At 35.8% G+C, this 20,505-nt stretch overlaps 1 protein-coding gene across 3 annotated transcripts in view; it reads right to left on the bottom strand.

Moving 5' to 3' along the window:
- The window catches only part of GCFC2 (GC-rich sequence DNA-binding factor 2), a 43,328-nt gene that overhangs the window by 11,115 nt on the left and 11,708 nt on the right, over positions 1 to 20,505 (bottom strand). For 2 of the 3 annotated variants that reach the window (XM_081068015.1, XM_081068016.1), the window contains exons 5-12: positions 19,773 to 19,888; positions 12,680 to 12,866; positions 10,827 to 10,950; positions 9,792 to 9,873; positions 9,136 to 9,248; positions 7,650 to 7,849; positions 5,800 to 5,950; positions 388 to 509 (exon numbers count right to left, since the gene is read on the bottom strand). In XM_081068015.1, the coding sequence (XP_080924141.1) occupies positions 388 to 509; positions 5,800 to 5,950; positions 7,650 to 7,849; positions 9,136 to 9,248; positions 9,792 to 9,873; positions 10,827 to 10,950; positions 12,680 to 12,866; positions 19,773 to 19,888 (1,095 nt within the window). The remainder of the gene's footprint in view (positions 1 to 387; positions 510 to 5,799; positions 5,951 to 7,649; positions 7,850 to 9,135; positions 9,249 to 9,791; positions 9,874 to 10,826; positions 10,951 to 12,679; positions 12,867 to 19,772; positions 19,889 to 20,505) is intronic. The other variant, XR_013994580.1, reaches the window with a different exon arrangement.

Here is a 20,505-nt window from a genome sequence, read left to right as displayed (position 1 = left end):
TTCCTTTTATAAGGAATGAATTTGCACTAATGCACTGATGCCCATTCATCTCGGTACAAACCTGCAGGATGGCTGTCTGGGCCATGAGAACACACATCAGACCGACGAACAGAGAGACGCTAATAAAAGCAATAACCTGGGTCTTATTAAATGTATATGTGTCCTTTAATGATTATCATTCCTGTTGTATTCAGGAATATCAAGGTACATTCTTTTATCTTATTATTATAAAAAGGAAAAAATGGTCAATCCTAGTTTCTATAAATCAGAACTGTTTTTCCCCAAATAGTTTTCTGATAATTACTTCTTGTACATCATCTGAAAACAAAGATTTATAATAAAATTATACTGATTTATAAAGAAATTAATAACTCTGGAAATTATTACCTGTTTGCCTTTACTAACTTCACTCTCACTTGTGGAATGTTCTTCAAGAATCATTCTGCAGTGCGTTATTAAACTTGTTGTCTGTGAAGTTGACAAGGGATCCCATATGAATTCTACGAAGTCTGAAACAAAAATTTCACTGGTGCATGACTTATTAAATGGCTTTGTTACATATAAACAACCAAGGTTTTTAGCAAAGACTACTTCCTTATATGGTTTGAAATCCATGCCAATCATTACCATTACATACGAGGTGTGCTCAAACTATCCTGTAAATGTTTTAAACAAAAAAACAATTATTACAGTAAAAGACATATTGCCATTAATCCCCATCAAAATACTCCCCCTCGCTTTGAACACACTTATCCCATCGTTCTTGACACTTTCTGAAGCAGTTCTGGAAGTCCTCTTTCGTGTCTTTAATTGAGCTGTGTGGCTGCCTCGATGTCCTGAATTGATTCAAAATGTTTACCTTTCATGCTCGTTTTTACTTTGGGGAAGAGCCAGAAGTCGCAAGGTGACTGATCTGGTGAATAAGTTGGATGAGGACACACCGTAATGTTTTTATTTGACAGAAATTGCCGTACCAGAAGCTTTGTGTGACATGGAGCCTTTCCACTGTGATCACAAAATATGGTGAACACCGCTGCCGAGTGCCATCCAATGGAAAGGCCAGGATCTTCAAATATGGGAAGCGGCGTGTCAAACCTTAGTAACAGTGTGTGACAAGTTTCAACTTGTTCGGTGCAGTCAGTTAGGTATGAATTATGGTTGAGAGGTGTGTTTTAAAGTGTGCTGTAAATACTCATTCCATCATTACAATGCTCCGTGTCACACATCACTTCTGGTATGGCAATTTCTGTCGAATAAAAACATTACGGTGTGTCCTCATCCACCTTATTCACTGGACCTGGCACCGTGCGACTTATGTCTCTTCCCCAAAGTAAAAATGACCAAGAAAGGTAAACGTTTTGAATTGATTCAGGACATTGAGACAGCCACGACAGCGCAACTAAAGACACTCATAAAAGAGGGCTTCCAGAACTGCTTCAGAAAGTGGCAAGAATGATGGGAGAAATGTGTTCGAAGTGAGGGGGAGTATTTTGAAGGGGATTGATGGCAATGTGTCTTTTATTGTAATTTTTTTTTAATTTAAACATTCTCTGTATTGTTTGATCACACCTCATATTTGCATACATCTTCAATTTCCTTGTCCTTTTTGGGCTTTTTTGAACTTGTCTGGCTAACCCACAACTCTAGTTAAATCCACCATGTCACTGAGTCTGTGCTTGCAACCATGCAGCTAAAACGTGGCTGGAAAAAAAATACACTTTAAATTCATCTCAGTGAAACTCTAGTGAGACCTACCTTTATGCCGCTGAGCAATCATATTCTGTTTCCCTAGTTCATCCCTTCTCGCCTAGAGGATTATTTCCTGTCTTCTCCTCCCTCCTTGCTTATGGAGTTAAGAAAAGTCCAGAACTTAATGGATTTTACTCTTCTAGATGACTGTTTCTTACCATCTATCTTCTCCTCCCCTTTGCTCTCACTCTTAGCTGATTACTTCCTAGTTTGATGAGAAAACACAATCGAGCAGAAGAGAAGCTCCACAAGCTCCTACGACAGCCTCTGCACACCAACCCGGCATCTCTGCCCACAAACTTGTCTCCCATTCCTACGGATGAAGCGCTCATGCTCCTCCCTACGGCCAACTCTTTATTGGGATAAAAGGGCCAAATCCCTTTGGCTTAGTTGACGATCTTGCTCTGGAACTTTATGTTCTCACTCTGGTATTTCATCACTTGTACTGGATCTTTCCCATCAGCCCACAAACAGTTGTTTATCTTGTATTAAAAGTAATTGCTCTCTTGACCCTATTTTTCCCTCCAGTCCGTCACTATTTCTTTCCTTCATTTTTATAATAAAATTCTTCAAAAAATGGTCTAAACTTCCTATCTCCAATTTCCTCCCATTAACTCTTGAATTTACTTCAATTAGGCCTCATCTCCAGCCATTCTAACTAAACTACTCATCAAGTCACAGATGACCTTTACATTGCATGGCTGATTTCCAGTCCCCATCTGATTTATCAGCAACAATTACAATAGCTGACCATTTCCCCTAGAAACACTTGCTTGACTTGGCTTCCAGCATACCATGGGTTTCCCACCTACTTCTCTGGTCTCCTTTACTGGCTGCTTGTCATCTCTGACTTTCTAAATGCTGGAGTACCTCAGGATTCAGGTCACTTACTTTCTCTTTCCTACTTATATCTCATATGTCTCTTTCCTACTTAGCATTTAAAGTCAGTTTTGTGGCTTTAAATGCCATCTATGTGCTGATCAGTTCCAAATTTACATCTTCTGTTTGGACCTCTCCTTTCACTCATATACTCAACAAGCCTCATTAACATCTCCACTTGGATGACAGGTATCTCAAACTCAAAACATGTCAAACTGAGCTCCTGGTGATACACTTTCTACCCTAAACTTGCTCCTCTCAGTCTTTTCCACTTCAAGAAATGGCAACAAAAACCAACTGCTCAGGTCAAGAATCACCTAGTCATTCTTGATTTCTCTCTTGCTCCACAAGCAACATATTAGCAAATTAGCAAACTCTGTCAGTGCTATGTTTGAAATACATACCGAAGTCGACCACTTTCAGCAACTCCACTTGTAACACCCTAACGCAAGCCACTATATTCTGTTGCTTGGATTACTGCCAAAGCTCCCTAACTGATCTGCCTACAATTCATTCTTAACACAGTAACCACCGTCATTCTAGTAAATATTAAGGTAGATGTCATTTCTCAGCTCAAACCTCTCCACATGCTTCTTACTCTTTCACTTACAGTAAAAGATGAAGTCCTTACAAATGATTTTATAAGGCCCCATACAATGCAGCCCCTGCCATTTTGCTAACCTCTTCTTACTCTCCAGGTTGCTCACTGACTACAGCTACACTGGCCTAATTGCTGTTTGTAAAGCAAATCAGGCTAGCTCCTGCCTCAGTGCCTTTGCATTTGCTGTTTCTACTGCCTTGGATGCTGTTCCCTCCGATGTTCATACAGCCCACTTCTTTACTTACTTTCGGAATCTGCTCCGAATTGTGATATTCTCAGGAAGGCCTTCCCTGGCCAACCTATTTTAAATTGCATTCCTTTTTGATAATTTGTATTCCTTTCTCTTATTTCGTTTCACCTTAGCCCTTCCTTACAACTAACATGCTCTAGATTTTATTTATTTTGTTTAATAATCTGTCTTCTTCACAGAATATAAGCCCCATGAGGACAGGGATTATTTTGTTCACTGCTGTATATGCTGAAGCAACAACAGTGCCTGACATGGGGTAGACCCTTGTAAAAATACAAGTTAAATAAACTAAAAAATAGGTTTAAACAAAATAAAAACCAGTCAAAACCCAAACAGCTATTTCTCAAACATCTAAGTTAGGCTTCTAATAACCTTAGAAATAGTCCACTAATACTGAGAGTCTACTATGTGCCTAGCATTAAATATGGGAGACATAGTAATAAATAAGACTAGGTAGCTGCCTTTGAACAATTTGCTTAATGGCAAATACAAATGCTTACATAAGCAATATAATTTGGTGTGTAGGTGTCGCTGTATGTATGAGTCCAGGGTGCTACAGGACCCCAGAGAGGTCTGCCTAAACCAGTTCCTAGAAGTGATGTCCATAAAAGTCCTGAAATATGAAGGGGAGTCAGACAGAGGAAAGCGTTGGGGCTGGGTGGTTTGTCAGATGGGTGGAGCACAGGAAATGTAAATGCCTAGGAGAGTACAGCTGAAGTGCAGTAGAGTTGAGGATGAGGGGAAGGACTAGAGCTTGGCAAGATGGGGCTGGAGATTTACTAAACATAGCCGTGATTCTGAAAGGCCTAGAAGGCTATGTTAGAGTTCAGACTTCATCCTTCAGGCAGTTAGGAATAATGAGTTTTAAGTGAGGTAAGACAGAATCAGATTCACTTTTCAGACAGATCATTATGGTTATAGTATAGAAAGTAGGTTAGAAAAAGGGAAAAAATAACAGACTTGGCAATTGCTTATAGAAAGAGGTAAGAAAGAGGGAAGGGTGTGTGTCTTGAAGGTTCTGGTCTGAATACATGGGCAAATGGAGGTGCCATTCTCTAGATAAGGAATATCAGAGGAGCAGGTCTGCAGCCCAGATGACAAGCGTGATTCTGCACGGGAGGCGGGGTGCCTGTTGCTCATCCAAGTGGACGTGCTCAGAAGGTAGACTGATAAGAGAGATCTGGTGCTCCAAAAAGAGATGTGGACTTGTTCTTCTAGCCTTTTGGATTTATTCATGTAGAGCAGCAGTATCCAAAAGAACTTTCTGTGATGATGGGAAAAGCACCTTATAGCAGCCAGCACTATCTAATATTGTAGCCGTGAGCTACATATGGGTATTGAACATTTAAAATGTGATTAGTGTGACTGAGGAACTGAATTTTAATTTTACTTAGTTGAAATTTATAATTTAATAGCCACATATAGTTAGTGGTTACCATAGTGAACAACAAAGATGATGGTGACACTAAAGGAGAGCGTGAAATTATCCAGGGAGCTCATGAAGAGTATAAATACGGTCTAGGACAGGACTTGAGAATAAATATACAGTATTAATTTCTCATAATGTTACTTACTTGAGGGACTGTTTATTTGTAAATGAAGTATTTGGAATTTTTAGAAGAGTACTCAAATGAGGCACACATTCTATGCTATCATTAATACAACTAGTTAAAAGTGGTAACTTTCTAATATACCTCATGATTGCACAGCAAATTACACTAAGAAAAATCTAAAGTTTAGTCAAGTTGGCTGAGAAGCAATATATATGCAAAGCTGGCTGCTTCATCTTTTAAGAGTTATGTAGACTTTGCTGTCAGAATCCATTCTCAGCAATAAAAATCCTTATCAAGTACCATTTTAGGTCAAACAAAGGTCTTTAGACAAAAGCAGAAAAATCAATGCTAAGTGCTTCTGACTGTCAGTGGCAGATGTGAGGGAAAAGCAGTAATTTTTTTTTTAAAGAAAGAAAAAAATAGAAGAAACATAAGGGGATAAGTTAAGGAAAAGGAAGAAATACATGTAGTAAGGATGCAATCGACTCTCTAATAAATGAACTAGGAGTTATAAAAGCAACACCAAAACCAATGTCATAAATGCTAAAGTCCAGAGATTATCAACAGCCTGGTAGCAAATTTCTAGCATAAACAGCATTTTTTTAACCACCTTAAATTATGCCATCAGTTGTTTTTTACTGCATATATTACATTTCCTTGTATTCAAAAACTTGTGAGAAAAAAATAATTGAGTATAGCAGAAATTAATGATCTTATACTTTGACCAAGAACAGTTTAATTTTATCAAGATTACAAAGCAGCAGTACCTGTAAGTCGAGGGATAATTGTTTTGTTGATGACAATTGGCAAGATTTTCTTATCAGAACTATCTTCCTTCTTTGAATGTTCCACACTGCTATTCATAAATTCTTCTATAGATGTGAACCATGGCAACTGTTTTAAACCTACGGAATCAAACTTATAAATAAAATTATCAGTTATAAATACATTCTTAAACATTATTTTATTTTTAATGGTTAACTTTTTCAGTAATCAGGAGCGCTTTCTACGGATCAGAGAATAATCCCATACTTTAAGTCCATGTACACAGCACTAGACCACCCAGGCTAGGAAGCATGACATGACTAAGACAGGATGTCTAAGCCATATGCATGCGTTTCATACATTCATTCTTATGACAAATATACCAAAAATGCCATTTGTTCAAAGCCGACCACATGGCAAGTACTGTTAGGAGCAAAATATACATTTATAAGTACAGCACTTAAAATAGCCATGGAATTCATTTATAAAAATTCATTTACCTCATGCAAAATTCACTTCTGCTCCCTCAATTCTCACAGGCCAAATGTGTATTTTGCATGTGGTTTAGCTTAGTGGGCAAACTGCAGACATTTACTACTTGTTGAATGAACGGATCTCTGCTATGCATAACAGAGAACTCCATTCAGCTTGAGTGGTTAACAACCAGGCTGCTGTCCCACCAACTACCTTCCACTTTCTTAGGGACAAGCTTGGTTCCTGTACTATGAAGACTGCATGCCTTGAACTTAACACAGAGCCAACAGGCATGCATGACTAGGGCAAAGAAAGATAAAAGGACACGGCTCCATCCTTTACTTTCTAAAATCCATCCTTTACTTTGTAAAATCTTTACCTTCAGCTCTCCTCTCTTCCTAGAATTTTATTTTCTCATTCCTGTTTGTTTACTAGTAGGCGTATCCACATGGATGTCTGCTATCATTTCGTTATCTATAAAGTGAAATTCCCTTCAAAACCTTTTTCCTCTCTGAAAAGTCCCCACTTCTATTAATGGAATTACCATCGTTCTAATAACCAAGAATCCAAACCTTCGGGCAGGCCACATTTGCATGTGGCGTGTTAGGGTTCTTGTCAGCATTTTAGTGATTCTTACTTCATAACACCTCCTTTTTCAACTCTTTTTTCTCTTCTCTTTGTCACTATCACCCCATGTAAGGAATTCATCACCTTGAACGTGGGCTCTAGCAAATCCTTCCAATATACAGCTCTACTTCTTATCTGCCTTCTCTCCAAGTTAGCCTACTGCTAGGACTTCTGAAAACATTACTTTCATCATTCACTCCTTCAATAATTTACCGAAACAAGTTCATCTCTTAATTTAGGATCTGAGCATCTGTGCATTTTCTAACTCCTAAACTATATTTCTCGCTATGCACCTTTATGAGATACCTTTTTCTCTCTCCCCCTCCTGTTTAAATCTTATATACCCTTCAAATCCCCATTTAAATTCTTCCTCCTTACTGCGTCTTTCCTAACCAACTATTCCCAACGTATCATCTCCAACTTCAGAACTCTTGGTACCTATGTCAATTTCCCCAGATTGTATAATTCTTAAGGACTAATACTACCTTTACTTTTTTTTTTTTTTTTTTAATGATCTTAAACTTATCATAAAAGATGCTAAAAAAAAGTGTTTCCTTTACTGGTGTTTAGTGCCCCTCAGACTCAAAAATAAAGTGAGAACCAAGAAAAGATGGATGGAAACTATTACTCCAAAGCACTAATTATCAATTCCAAATGTAAAGGTGAGGTAATTTTTGGCTAATCTGCTAACAAAAGAATTTAAGTAACTAATGTGATGAGAATTAGTTTTTCACACGTTAAGCTTAAATACCTTAAGAGGATTCCAATCAATCAACTGAACCCGTATTAGGGGATTTAAAAGCTTCGGTATGCATAAACTAATGAAAGCGTCATAGTAAGAATCAGGAAACTTTTCTCGCCATTGTTGAAATTTCAACAAAATATTCTGGATATTACAAAAATCATCATGCACATCTTCAAAAATCTTCTTATGAACCTGTAAAATGTCACCTGTGAACAAAATGAGTGTGTATTATGCATTTTACGTTTGTGAACTTTGTTTGCTTACTATAAACAGTCATGTATAACTGTGTAATCAATAGAGCCGAAAACTTTTCTTTGGTATTAACATATACATTCGTTTTTATTAAACAATCACTTTAGTAATAATGGTAATACTGACCCAAAATCTACCATTTATTGAGCCCCAGCTATATGCCAAAACATTATAAGTACATTATCTCACTATCTTCCCTACAAAGTAGGTGTTAATAGCCTACCTATTTACAGACAGAAACAAGCAAATAAACAACATCAGATTTAGGGAGGTCAAGGAATCTGCACAAGAACAAAAAGAAGAGTCCCTCTTCAAACCCATTCAATTGACTGTAAAGCCCATGACTCTTTCAACTAACATATTTTACCTTCTCATAATGGTAAGATGGTTTTACCATATTCAATTATTTTAAATAAAAAATGAAAATATAGGGCAGCCCAGTGCCTCAGGCGGTTAAAGCTCCATGCTCCTAACTCCGAAGGCTGCCAGTTCGATTCCCACATGGCCCAGTGGGCTCTCAACCACAAGGTTGCCAGTTCAATTCCTCGAGTCCCGCAAGGGTTGGTGGGCAGCGCCCACTGCAACTAAGATTGAACACGGCACCTTGAGCTGAGCTGCTGCTGAGCTCCCAAATGGCTCAGTTGGTTGGAGCCAGTCCTCTCAACTACAAGGTTGCCGGTTTGACTCCCACAAGGGATGGTGGGCTGCGCCCCCTGCAACTAGCAATGGCAACTGGACCTGGAGCTGAGCTGCGCCCTCCACAACTAAGACTGAAAGGACAACAATTTGAAACTAAGACTGAAAGGACAACAATTTGACTTGGAAAAAAATAAATAAATAAAAGTCCAGGAAGTACACATTGTTCCCCAATAAAGTCCTGTTCCCCTTCCCCAATAAAATCTTTAAAAAAAAAAAAAGAAAATATAGAAAGTATGTAACGGAAAAATGAAACCAAAAATGAAACCAAAAATGTTCATGGTTCCTTTATAACAGGAGATGAGAAACGCTGAGGGAAAAAAACTATAAAGATGGCAATAATACTCACAATGCTCCTCCATTTTATCTAATTTTTTGAGAGGCAGGAAAAGTATTAAAGAAGATAAATAAAAAATGTATTCCTTTTTCCCTGAATTTTCCCAACTATTTTATATAGCTTATGTATTTAAGGTCAATCACTGCAAAGCATTTCCCACCATTTTAATACTTCAAATCAAGACACATCAGAAATTTGGTGATTAACCTTGGCTTTTTTGGAAGTCAATCTTGTCTGATGAAGACAGTTCATCATCACTAGATGTCCCTTCCTGATGATCACAATTCCCAGAAAGCTCCCTTGCTTGTCTTCTTTGTGCCCTGTATTTTATGACAAACCAAAAATCAATTAAAAACAAGTAGCTCCTGCTGAAAGTAAATGCCTTAAAACAAAAGGTAGAAGTCATAATTTATTTAAAATGCTCAGAAATATAGCATCATATTAGCACACAGTTTTATGTTCATATTTTTGACATTTTAGCTTCATTAATCTTAACTGGTGGTTTTCTCTTTTTTTCTTATAACACATTGCCATTTAGCGTGTTCCCATAGGCTACCCAGATTTTGAAGAGTGGGCCACAGTATTCTTAGGACTGGCTGCTACTTAGCTGCAGTTCCCAGCCTGATAAATGCCCTCTTACCCATTCCTTTTGACTGATCCAAATACACCAGTGTGTCTTTAAATCCTGGCACTGAGGATTTAAATAAATTTAGTTAAGACTGCTTAACTATATTTTGGTTTTACATCATTCTCTCAAATTAATCTGTTAGGTTATGGTTAAACTATACCACAGGGTTAATTATATATAAGGAGTGGAAAATACTTGCTCAATGACACTTTAAGTCTTCACTTTATATAGCTACCTTCGAGATGCAATCTCTTCTAAAATCCATTGAGTTTTTTCATCTATAACCAAGGTTCCATTTGTTGATGTCTCAGCTTTGCCTGTTCTCAAAAGAAATAACGTGAAACACTTTGAAAATAAAAGTTATATCTTGGGTGTGTAAACATATATGTATATATAAACACACACAATATGATTAAATTCCGTATTTCATCATGCAATGAAATTGCCATGTTAACTTTCACCACAATATTAGTAAGCATTGAGTTTGCAAGCCTAAGAAAATGTACTTTGGCTGGGGACTACAGTTCAGCATTTTAGAACAGTAATAAAATCTGCCTATAAAGTTTTCTTTCCCTCATATTCTTTTTTAGCAGTTCTCACCAGTTTTTTTCTGTCCCTATAGTCAAATGCTAGAAATATTTGCATTACCAATATGTCATTCATATTATTTCCTATGTTAGTATGTACCATAATGCATGACCGACTAAATGTCGTATGTTTGAAAGTCATTTTGCTTTTGCTATTGTCTGCTGCTTGGTTATGGTCTTATCACTTTCACTATCCCCTGAAGCACCTTAATCAAAGGAAGACATCTCTGAAAATACAAAACTAGATTGAGAACTAAAAGGTAGCATTCTAATTTTGTGTAATGAGATTTTATACATAATTCTATTTTGAAACCAATCAGAATTCCTCTAACCTCCCACAACCAATCTGTGGAAGGGCCATGAAAACTTTATATATAAAGTTAGATTTCTGATAATCTATAGATTTATGTAAACTCACCAAAACAGTCATTAACTGGCCATATAAGTATATTGTCTCAAATACTAAGTCATTAGGAATTATTTATTTTTTAGTCTTAGACATAATTTAAGACATTTTGAAGCTCTAATTCTAAATGTTTTCGGGGTTTTGGAAGGGGGTAGGTGAAAGGTCAGTAGGAAAATACACAAAGCATTTTTTATACAGGAATAAAAATATTTTTATTCTTCAGCTGATAATTTAGCTTCATGAATAATAAATCATACTGAACATGAAAAACACTAACGTGATAACTGTTGTAAATACGCTGATTCATGTTTTAATTCATCTTGCCTGCGTTTCAAAAAGGTCATGGCTTGTTTTAAAAGGAGAGCATGCATGGATGATTCTATTTCTTGGATGCTGATAATCTGAAATACAAATAAAAGTAACATTTTGTGGGTCATCAATAATGAATAATAAAATGTTGTATTTATGTATTAGCATATGTATATGTTCAATGCTCATATAAAGGAACATGTTATCTATCACGTCAGTTAAAAAATGTGAGGAACAGACCTAGCTGCCAATACTTTTATTAATAAAACCAGAAAAATCAACTTATCAACTTACTGTACTAAAACAGCTATACATATAAGTCACGAAACCAAAGGGGCTGGAGTCAGGAACATGGATAAGAGTGGATAAAAAAGAAGGATCTTCTTTTTTGAGATAGAAGATGAGGAGGAAATGATGGGTGCAGCCAGTTTTTATAGGCTAAGTGGTCAGATTGCGAGGAGCACTGAGGAAAATGTAAAATTATAAAAAATAGAGAACACGGGCCGGCCCAGTGGCTCAGGCGGTTAGAGCTCCATGCTCCTAACTCCGAAGGCTGCCGGTTCGATTCCCACATGGGCCAGTGGGCTCTCAACCACAAGGTTGCCAGTTCAACTCCCGCAAGGGATGGTGGGCTGCGCCCCCTGCAACTAGCAACGGCAACTGGACCTGGAGCTGAGCTGCGCCCTCCACAACTAAGATTGGAAGGACAACAACTTGACTTGGAAAAAAAAAAGAAAAAGTCCTGGAAGTACACACTGTTCCCCAATAAAGTCCTGTTCCCCTTCAAAAAAAAAAAAAAAAAGAGAACACAAGAGACCTCAATAGACAGATAAGAAAACTGTGGAACTGAGTGATCAATTGAAATTGGCATTCTTACATTTCTTGGGTAACCTTCCCAACTCCAATGATGTTCCATAGCTGCTGCTATGTGCTACCAATGTGTAAGATGACAAGACTAACAGTGTAATCCTTCAAACATGAGTGAAGAAAGTTATACTGTAACAAATACTTCAGAAAGTACCTAGTGATATTAAAAGATAGTCAACTTAAAATAATAGTGAATAAAAAGTAATGCAAAAAGTAGAGTACATTTTTAAAATGGTTAAAAAAAGGACAGCTTAAGAGCCCAATATAAAAACTGAGTATGTGTAAAACAAAAACAGGAACCATAAAGAGAACAAAATGTTTCATAAATCTGATTAACACAAAGATTTCAAGACATCTGGATATCAAAAAACCATTGCAAACAAAACTGAAAGACAAAACAAACTGGCAAGTTTATCTACATCAAGTAGGATAAATCATTAAAAATTTTAAGCAATAAAGAATTGCTCACAATACATGGAAAAAAAAGGAAAAAAATTCCCATTATGAACCAAAAAAATAACATGGCAAAGGAGACAAATAATTCATGAGAAAAAATAAATGTGTTAATAAAGCAAAAGATTTGCCTGAGATCAAAATATATAAAAACAAAAACCATTTTTAATGTAGTAAACTGAAAATAAAACAATCTTTCTGGAGGATAGTTCAAAAATGTTTCATAAGCCTTAAAAATATTTAGAGCTTTTGACTTAATAATTCACCTTCTAGGAATTCTTCTTAAACAGATGAAAACTTTAACACAAAAACTTACATACAAAACTTTCTAATACCTTAACTATCCAACATTAGGGGAATGCTTGGTATCATGGTATATCAAAAATATGTAGGAAAAGCACTATATGAAAGTATTTAGTTGTAAGAGTTAGGCTTTTTGTAAATCACATGGTAAGGGAATTTATGCATAAAAAGGAAACGTAAATATTTACAGCCATGTACCTTTTCATTTAGACAGTCAATTAAATTTTCCACATAAATTTTCATGCTTTTATAGAATTTAAAATTTAAAGCTTGATTTGATGAATTCTCTAGGTTCTGGATGGTATTCTTCGAGCTCTTCACATCTTGCATATATTTTTCATATTCCCTTAGGTGTGAACGGTGAGTATCCTGTAGTAATGTTAATCTATTTAAATAAAATGAAAAATAAAAATTGATTTATTTTTCAAACTTTTATTTCTACTATACTAAATACCGTACTTTCCCAAAAATAAGACCTAACCAGAAAATAAGCCCCAGCATTATTTTTCAGGATGACATCCCTTGAATATAAGCCCTAATGCATCTTTTGGAGCAAAAATTAATATAAGATCTGGTCTTATTTTTGGGCAAACACAGTAGCAGTCTGATGAAAGATTTTTCCAAGTTACCTTATAGAGACCACCAAGGAAATTGCCAATCACATAAACTTGGGCTTATGAGACTTGTTGTGCAAAGGAGAGCATCACAATGAAAGCAGTCTCAAAGGGAGAGGTAGAAAGTACACTTAGAGGTTTTTAGGTGCTCAAGCTCATCATGGGGTAGTTTTAAGTCCTTTCCTACCTTTCCTTGTGCATAAATGCTGAGTTACATGCAATATTAGATGCAATAGCTGTAATTCTAGCTCTTTCAACTGAAGAAGGAATATCAAAAGGGCAGTAACAATAGTGAAATTGTCACAAAAATAATCTTAAATCAAGGCAATCTCATCATTCAACATCACTACTGAAAAAAGAATGATGTAGAACAGATGTCAGAAAACTTTTTCTGTGAAGGTGCAGACAGTAAATATTTATTAGGATTTGGAGACTAGATGGTTGCTGTTGCAACTATTTAATTCTGTGTTGTATCATGAAAGCAGCCGCAGACAATACATAAATGCATAAGCATGGCTGTGTTCTAATAAAACTTTATTTACAAAAACAGGCAGTCGGCTGGTAGTCTGTCTACCCCCTAAAATACAGATAACCTAATATTTGAAAACTAGTACAGATGAATATTTTCATATATTTATTTCACTATAAAATTCTACAAAATATCCCTTTCTATGTCAAACCATTTAACGGAACAAGACGTTTAACGGAACAAGACCATACGATCCAAGACATTTTGTCTGTAATATGATAAAAGTGTGAAGCTATTTTAAAGCTGACTTATACAAAATATACAGGGGAAGAAAATTTTAACCTATTCCCAGGTATAAAAAAGAGGCAATGAAAATGTTCTTTAAAAATACTTGCTCTGGCAGGAGAAACAAACTCTCTCCTTGTATCAAATATTATAAGAATTAGACTCTTACTATCATACTTATTCTTTCATACATCTAAAGATGTATACTAGATCCTTAGTAAAACAGAAAATATATTTAAAACAACCTATCACAGGGTTTGCCTTATTTTTTTGCAAAAGTATCACTTATATTGAGATTAATACTATTTAAAAAGATAACTATTAATAGCAGTAAATAAAGGTTAGCTGTGTTTCAGAAAGGTAATCTGTATCGAGCCATAAAAATATGCGTAACTTTTGTCAAAGTCAACTTTCCCTGGAAATATTTTTTAAAGAAATAATATAACAGATTAAATGACCTACAGAAATGTTCATTTATCTGTAGCACTATCTAAAATAGAGATAATTTAGAAATCAAAATATCCAAAAAATACTTAAGTAAATTATGTCAACTACATGGATGGACAAATGTTACTATTATGCTTATAATTTTTTTATTGTACTTAAGAACATTTAACAATTTAGAATCTTAATGATTTTAAATACAGTACAGTAGTATTAACTATATGCACATTATTGTGTAACCAATCTCTAGAACTTTTTCATCTTGCAGAACTGAAACTTTATACCCACTGATCAACAACTGTAATTGCTGCAATTCTTCTTCCCCATCCTCCTGGCAACCACTATTTTACTTTCTGTTTCTAAGCATTTGACTACTTTAGATACCTCATCTAAGTAGAATCATGTAGTATTTATCTCTTTGTGACTGGCTTATTTCACTTAGTCCTCAAGGTTTATCCATGTTGTAGCATATGACAGGATTTCCTTCTTTTTAAGGCTAATTGTCGGAAGCCATAGAAATCCCCAGGCCTTGCCTAGGCAGAACTTCCTGGTCACAAAACCCAAAGCCCGTGCGCGCCAAACCCAGAGCCCGCGCGCGCCAAACCCAGAGCCTGCCCATTTCCTTGTACCTCATATGGCATCGCCCTGTCCTAGCCTATCAGCCCGCGACAAGTACCTCGCCACCCTATGACATAGCATATCCCACCCCCATCTGACATAGCTATATATATAACCCGCCATCGTAATAAAATTTTGAGGCTTGATCAGATCCCTGTCTTGCCTCCATTCTTCGCGTCTCCTGTCTCCCCTTTTTTTCTCACTCTCAACAGGTTTCTTCCCCTCGTCCCACGTTGCATTTTCCTGCCGGTCGGGACAGCTAATAATATTGCATTGTATGTAAATCCACCTTTTCTTTATCTATTTAACTGTTGATGAATATTAGGTTGCTTCTACCTCTGAGCTACTGAAACTAACGGCTGGAATGAACATGGTTTGCAAATCTTTTTTCAATTGTTTTCAATTATTTCCGCTATATACCCAAAAATGGGTTTGCTAGATCAGATGGTAGTTCTATTTTTAATTTTTTGAGAAATTTCCGTACTGTTTTCCATAGCAGCTGAACTATTTTACATTCCCACCAACAGTAAGTTCTCTTTTTTCTACTCTTGTTAATTTTTTTTTTCATAGTGGTCATCCTAATGGGTATGAGGCGGTATCTCATTGTGATTCTGATTTGCATTTTCCTGATTGGTGATACTGAGCCATGTTTTCATGTTTGAGAAATGTCCATTTAAGTCCTCTGCCCATTTTTTCAGTTGGCTTGTTTTGTTAAGTTGCATGAGTTCTTTATATATTTTGTATATTAACTACTCATCAGATACGTTGTTTAAAAATGTTTTCTCCCATTCCATAGGTTGCCCTTTTCGCTCTGTTGATTGCTTCCTTCGAAGGGTAGAAGCTTTTTAGTTTGTAGTTCCACTTGTCTATTTTTGCTTTTGTTGCCCGTGCTTTTCTTTTTCAAATTGTTTTGGTTATTCAAACCAAAACAGGCCTGGGTCCTTTGAGATTCCATATAAATTTTAGGATTTCTTTTTTCTATTTCTGCAAAAAATGCCACAAGGATTTTGGTAGGGAAATGCATTATAGCTATAGACTGCTATGGGTAACGGACATTTCAACAATGTTGTCTTCTAATCTATAAACCTGGGATATTTATGTGTATCTTCAATTTCTTTCAGCAATGTTTTGTAGTTTTCAGTATATAGATCTTTCCCCTCCTTGGTTAAGTTTATTCCAAAGTTTTATTCTTTTTGATGCAATTATAAATGAAAATGTTTTCTTAATATTTTTTTGGATTTAAAATTTTTAGTGCATAAAACTGACTTTGGTTGATTTTGTATCCTGCAATTCTGCTGACTTTATTAGATCTAATTACCTCTTTCATTTGTGTTTGTGTGTGTGTGTTTGTGTGTGTTGTGTGTGTGTGTGTGTGGTCTCTAGGGTTTCCTACATATAAGATCACATCATCTGCGAACAGAAATACTTTTATTTCTTCCTTTTCTATTTGGATGCCTTTTATTTTTTTTCTTGCCTGAATTCTCGGGCTAGGACTTTCAATTATTTTGTTGAATAAAAGTAGCAAGAAGAGGCATTGCCTTGTTTCTGATAACAGAAAACTTTCAGTTTTCACCACTGACTATATTAGCTGTGGGCTTCTCATATATATAACCTTTGTAACGTTCAGGTAATTTCTTTCTATCCCTAGTTTGTTGAGTGTTTTTTTTTTTAATCATGAAAGGGTGTTGAATTTTGTGAAATGCTTTTTCTGCATTGAGATGACCATGTGATTTTTGCCCTTCATTTTGTTATGTGGTGTATCACAGAGATTGATTTTCATATGAATCATCATTGTAATCCATGAATAAATCCCACTTGGTCATGGTGTATAATCCTTTTAATATGTTGTTGAATTAGGTTTGCTAGTATTTTGTTGCGTAGTTTTGCATCAGTATTCATCAGGGATATTGGCCTATAGTTTTCTCATAGTATCTTTGTCTGGGCTGCTGGGATCAGGGTGATGCCTATCTCACAGAATGAGACTGGAAGTCTGTTCAGTTTTTGAGAAGGGTTTGAGAAGGAATGGTGTTTATTCATCTTTAAATGTTTGGTAGAATTCTCCAGTGAGGCCACCTGGTCCTGGGCTTTCTTTGTTGGTAGGTTTTTGATACTAATTCAGTCTCCTTACTAGTAACAAATTTGTTCAAGCTGTTTTTATTTCTTAGTGAATAAGTCTTGGTAGGTTTTGTTTCTAGAAATTTATCCATTTCTTCCTGGTTATCTAGTTTGTTGGTTTTTCATAGTGGTTATCTCATGATCCTTATTTCTGTGGCATCAGTTGTAATGTTTCCTCTTTCTTACGTATTTTTGTTATTTGAACCTACTCTTACCCTAAGAGTTTGTCAATTTATTGATTTTTTAAAAATTTAGTTTAGTTGATCTTTGTCTCCTTTTTTCCTGTTCTCTGTTTATTTCTGTTCTAATCTTTATTCCTTCTTTCTGCTAACTTTAGACTTAGTTTGTCCTTTTCCTACTTTATTGAGGTATAAAGTTAGGTTTTTGATATGAGACCTTCTTTTTTAATGTAAGCAAATAGTTAGATTAAAAAAAATCCTTCAACTACTAAGTCTTTTGATTGTAGAGTTTAATCCACTTATATTTAATTACTGATATGGAAGGACTTATTATTGCCATTTTGTAAATTGTTTGTCTATTTTGTAGTTACTTTCTCCCTCTTTTTGTCTTGCTATCTTGTGTTTTGTAGAGTTTTTCTTCTTGTTGTACATCTCCTATAGGTATTTTTGTTTACCATGGGGATTATAAAAACATCTTATAGTTCTAGTAATCTAGAAAACTGATAACTTCAATCAGATACAAAAACTACTCCTTTACATCTCCCCTTCTACCTCTTATTACTGATGTCCCACATTACATTTTTAAATTTTGTATCTATTAACATAGTGTTATAGTTATTTTTTGTGCTTTTCTTTTAAATTCTATATCTAAATTAAAATGTATTTTCACACCACCCTTACAGTACTACATGACTCTGTCTATATATTTACCTTTACCAGATAACTTTATATTTTTGTATGCTTTGTGCTAGTCCTTTCATTTCAACTTGAAGGACTTCTTTCAGCAATTTTTCTAAGGCAGGTCTAGTGGTGATGAACTTCCTCAGCTTTTGTGTATCTGAGGTCTTATTTCTCTTTCATATTTGAAGAACAGTTTTGCTGGATGTAGTATGTAGTTGGCAGTTTCTTTCAGAACTTTGACTATATCATCCTACTCCCTTCTGGCCTATACTGTTTCTGTTGAGAAATCTGCTGGTGATCTGATGGGGCTCCCTTGTAGGTGATGAGGTGCTTTTATCTTGAGGCTTTCAAAATTATTTGCCTTTAGAAAGTTTGATAATGTATCTCAGAGGGAGCCTCTTTGGATTCATCTCATTGGAGTCCTTTGAGCTTCTTGAAATTGGATGTTCATTTCCTTCCTCAGGTTGTTAAGTTTCTGGTCATTGTATCTTGATATAAGCTCTCTGCTCCATTCTGCCTCTCTTTTCCTTGGACTCCCATAATATTGATGGTGTCCATAAATCCCTTAGACTTGCTTCACTTTTCTTCAGTCTCTTTTCTTTATGTTCCTTTGACTTGATAATTTCAAATGATCAGTTTTTGAGGTAACTGCTTCTTTGTTGTGCTTGATTAAGTCTGCTGTTGATCCTATCTAGTGAGTTTTTCAGTTCAGTTACTGTATCCTTCAACTCCAGAATCTCTGTTTCTCTTCTATAGTTTCTATCTCTGTTGATATTTTGTTCATATATTGTTTCCGTGTTCTCTGGTAATACACTGAGCTTAAGAGGATTATTCTGAATTCTTTGTCAGGTAACTCATAGATTTGTTTCTTTAGGGTTAGTTCTGGAGATTGTTCCTTTGATTGGGCCATGTTTCCCTGTTTATTCATGTGTTTGGTTCTTCCTTTGCTGTGTTTTGTGTATTTGAAAATACACTTATGGGGAATAACTTCATACAGGGGGGAACTTCACCTGGCTAGAGGTTTTCAAGGGATGGGAGGATGGGTATCTTCTCAAACCTTTTATGGGAGATGCATCTTATCTAGGCTTCTACCTGAAATTCCCCAACTAGAGAGGTTTGTGGGTTTCTTTTACAGGAGAGTTTGTAGTCTCTTGTTCCCTCTGGTGTTTATCTGTAGTACTGCCGCCTTTCTGGCACTGCAACAAGCCACTGAGCTCTCCTTTGTCCACAGGCCCCAGGCATCCAATGTATGACAGTGCCCAATCAGTGCACTAAGATAAATGGGGAAGAAATGAGTCCCTTGGGCAGTCGCCCCAAAAGCAAGAATGTTGGATGTCTGTTCCATTCTTTTTTTCCCTTTCCAATGGAGAAGCCGTGAGTTGGGCCTATTCTATTACAAGCAGTGCGGGCTTATGGGAAGGGCTGATGCAGCAGTTGAAATGAAATGGCGTTTCTTGCCCATTAAAATGTGGATAGTCTTGACTTTGAGCTTGCCTAGGGTACTGTGATTTCTGAACTGGTTTCTAGCGTTCTAATAAAGGCTTTTTAAAACATATATTGTTGCTAAGTTGGCATCTCTATGGGGGAATGAGGTCTAGGGCTTTGTATTCTGGCATCTTGCTGCCATCACTCCCAGCATATTATTTTTTAAAATTAAAGGCTATTTAACAATGCAGATACTTATAAAAACATTAAGTAAAAAGCAGAATTTTCTGTTTATTGATTTTAACCATGTAATATATACCTGTTATACAAAAAAGGTGACTTTCCTGTAAATCTGTTTATATTTATATTTAACAACTTAAAAGATTTTATCTATATAACGCTAATTGTTTTACTAGTATATGTCTAGGACAAATGTAAATTTTAAAATGAATATTACTTACCTAGTATTTAACTGCTTCTTTATAATTTCTAAATTTACTGGTGGAAATGAAATGGAAGTATCAAACTTCTTCACCATTTGAGATTCACTACGGTGGGAAAGGTCTATGTCTCGCCCCTAAAAATAATATGAAAATTTATATTGTTTTCAACATTCATTAATCTTACAACTATTAATAGCATAAAGGCAAACTGGATATACCAAGGTCTCACCAGCTCAAATTCCATGCCACTGACGTTTTTCATAGTTACGATGTTTTTCAAATTCTCACTGTTTTAAAATTTAGAACTTTAAAATAAATTCACATGCAAGAAGCAAATTAAATCTTCGTTTTCACAAAAGCTCAGTTCTTAGTGTTTTTAAAGATAGTTTTATTTATGATCTAATGTACTCTCAGAAAACTAAACACGTGTTTCCCATGACAGAAGTTGCCACTTAACTCACTAGACAAAGAAAAGTTAATGGAAGTCTGCTGGTGGGTTTCTAGATAAAGCTTTTAATTTTGTTCAAGCTACTCTTATCTGGGTTTTCTGTTAACTTGCAGAGGAACGCATTCCTAACTAATACATCTTGTAGAACATGGTATATTTCATATTACTGTCTTCTGGCTAATCATTAGTTATTACTATAATGCTTAGAATGTTGAAAAGCTTTTGAAGAACCTGTTTTAGACAAGGACATGTGAAGAAGTGGACCAGAAAATTAGCTAACTCATTAGCTTAACTATCCCTTTT

The sequence above is a fragment of the Rhinolophus hipposideros genome (genome assembly GCF_964194185.1).
Source record: "Rhinolophus hipposideros genome assembly, chromosome: 12".
NCBI classification, from domain to species: Eukaryota; Metazoa; Chordata; class Mammalia; order Chiroptera; family Rhinolophidae; genus Rhinolophus; species Rhinolophus hipposideros.
This window is presented reverse-complemented; position numbering and strand designations above follow the sequence as displayed.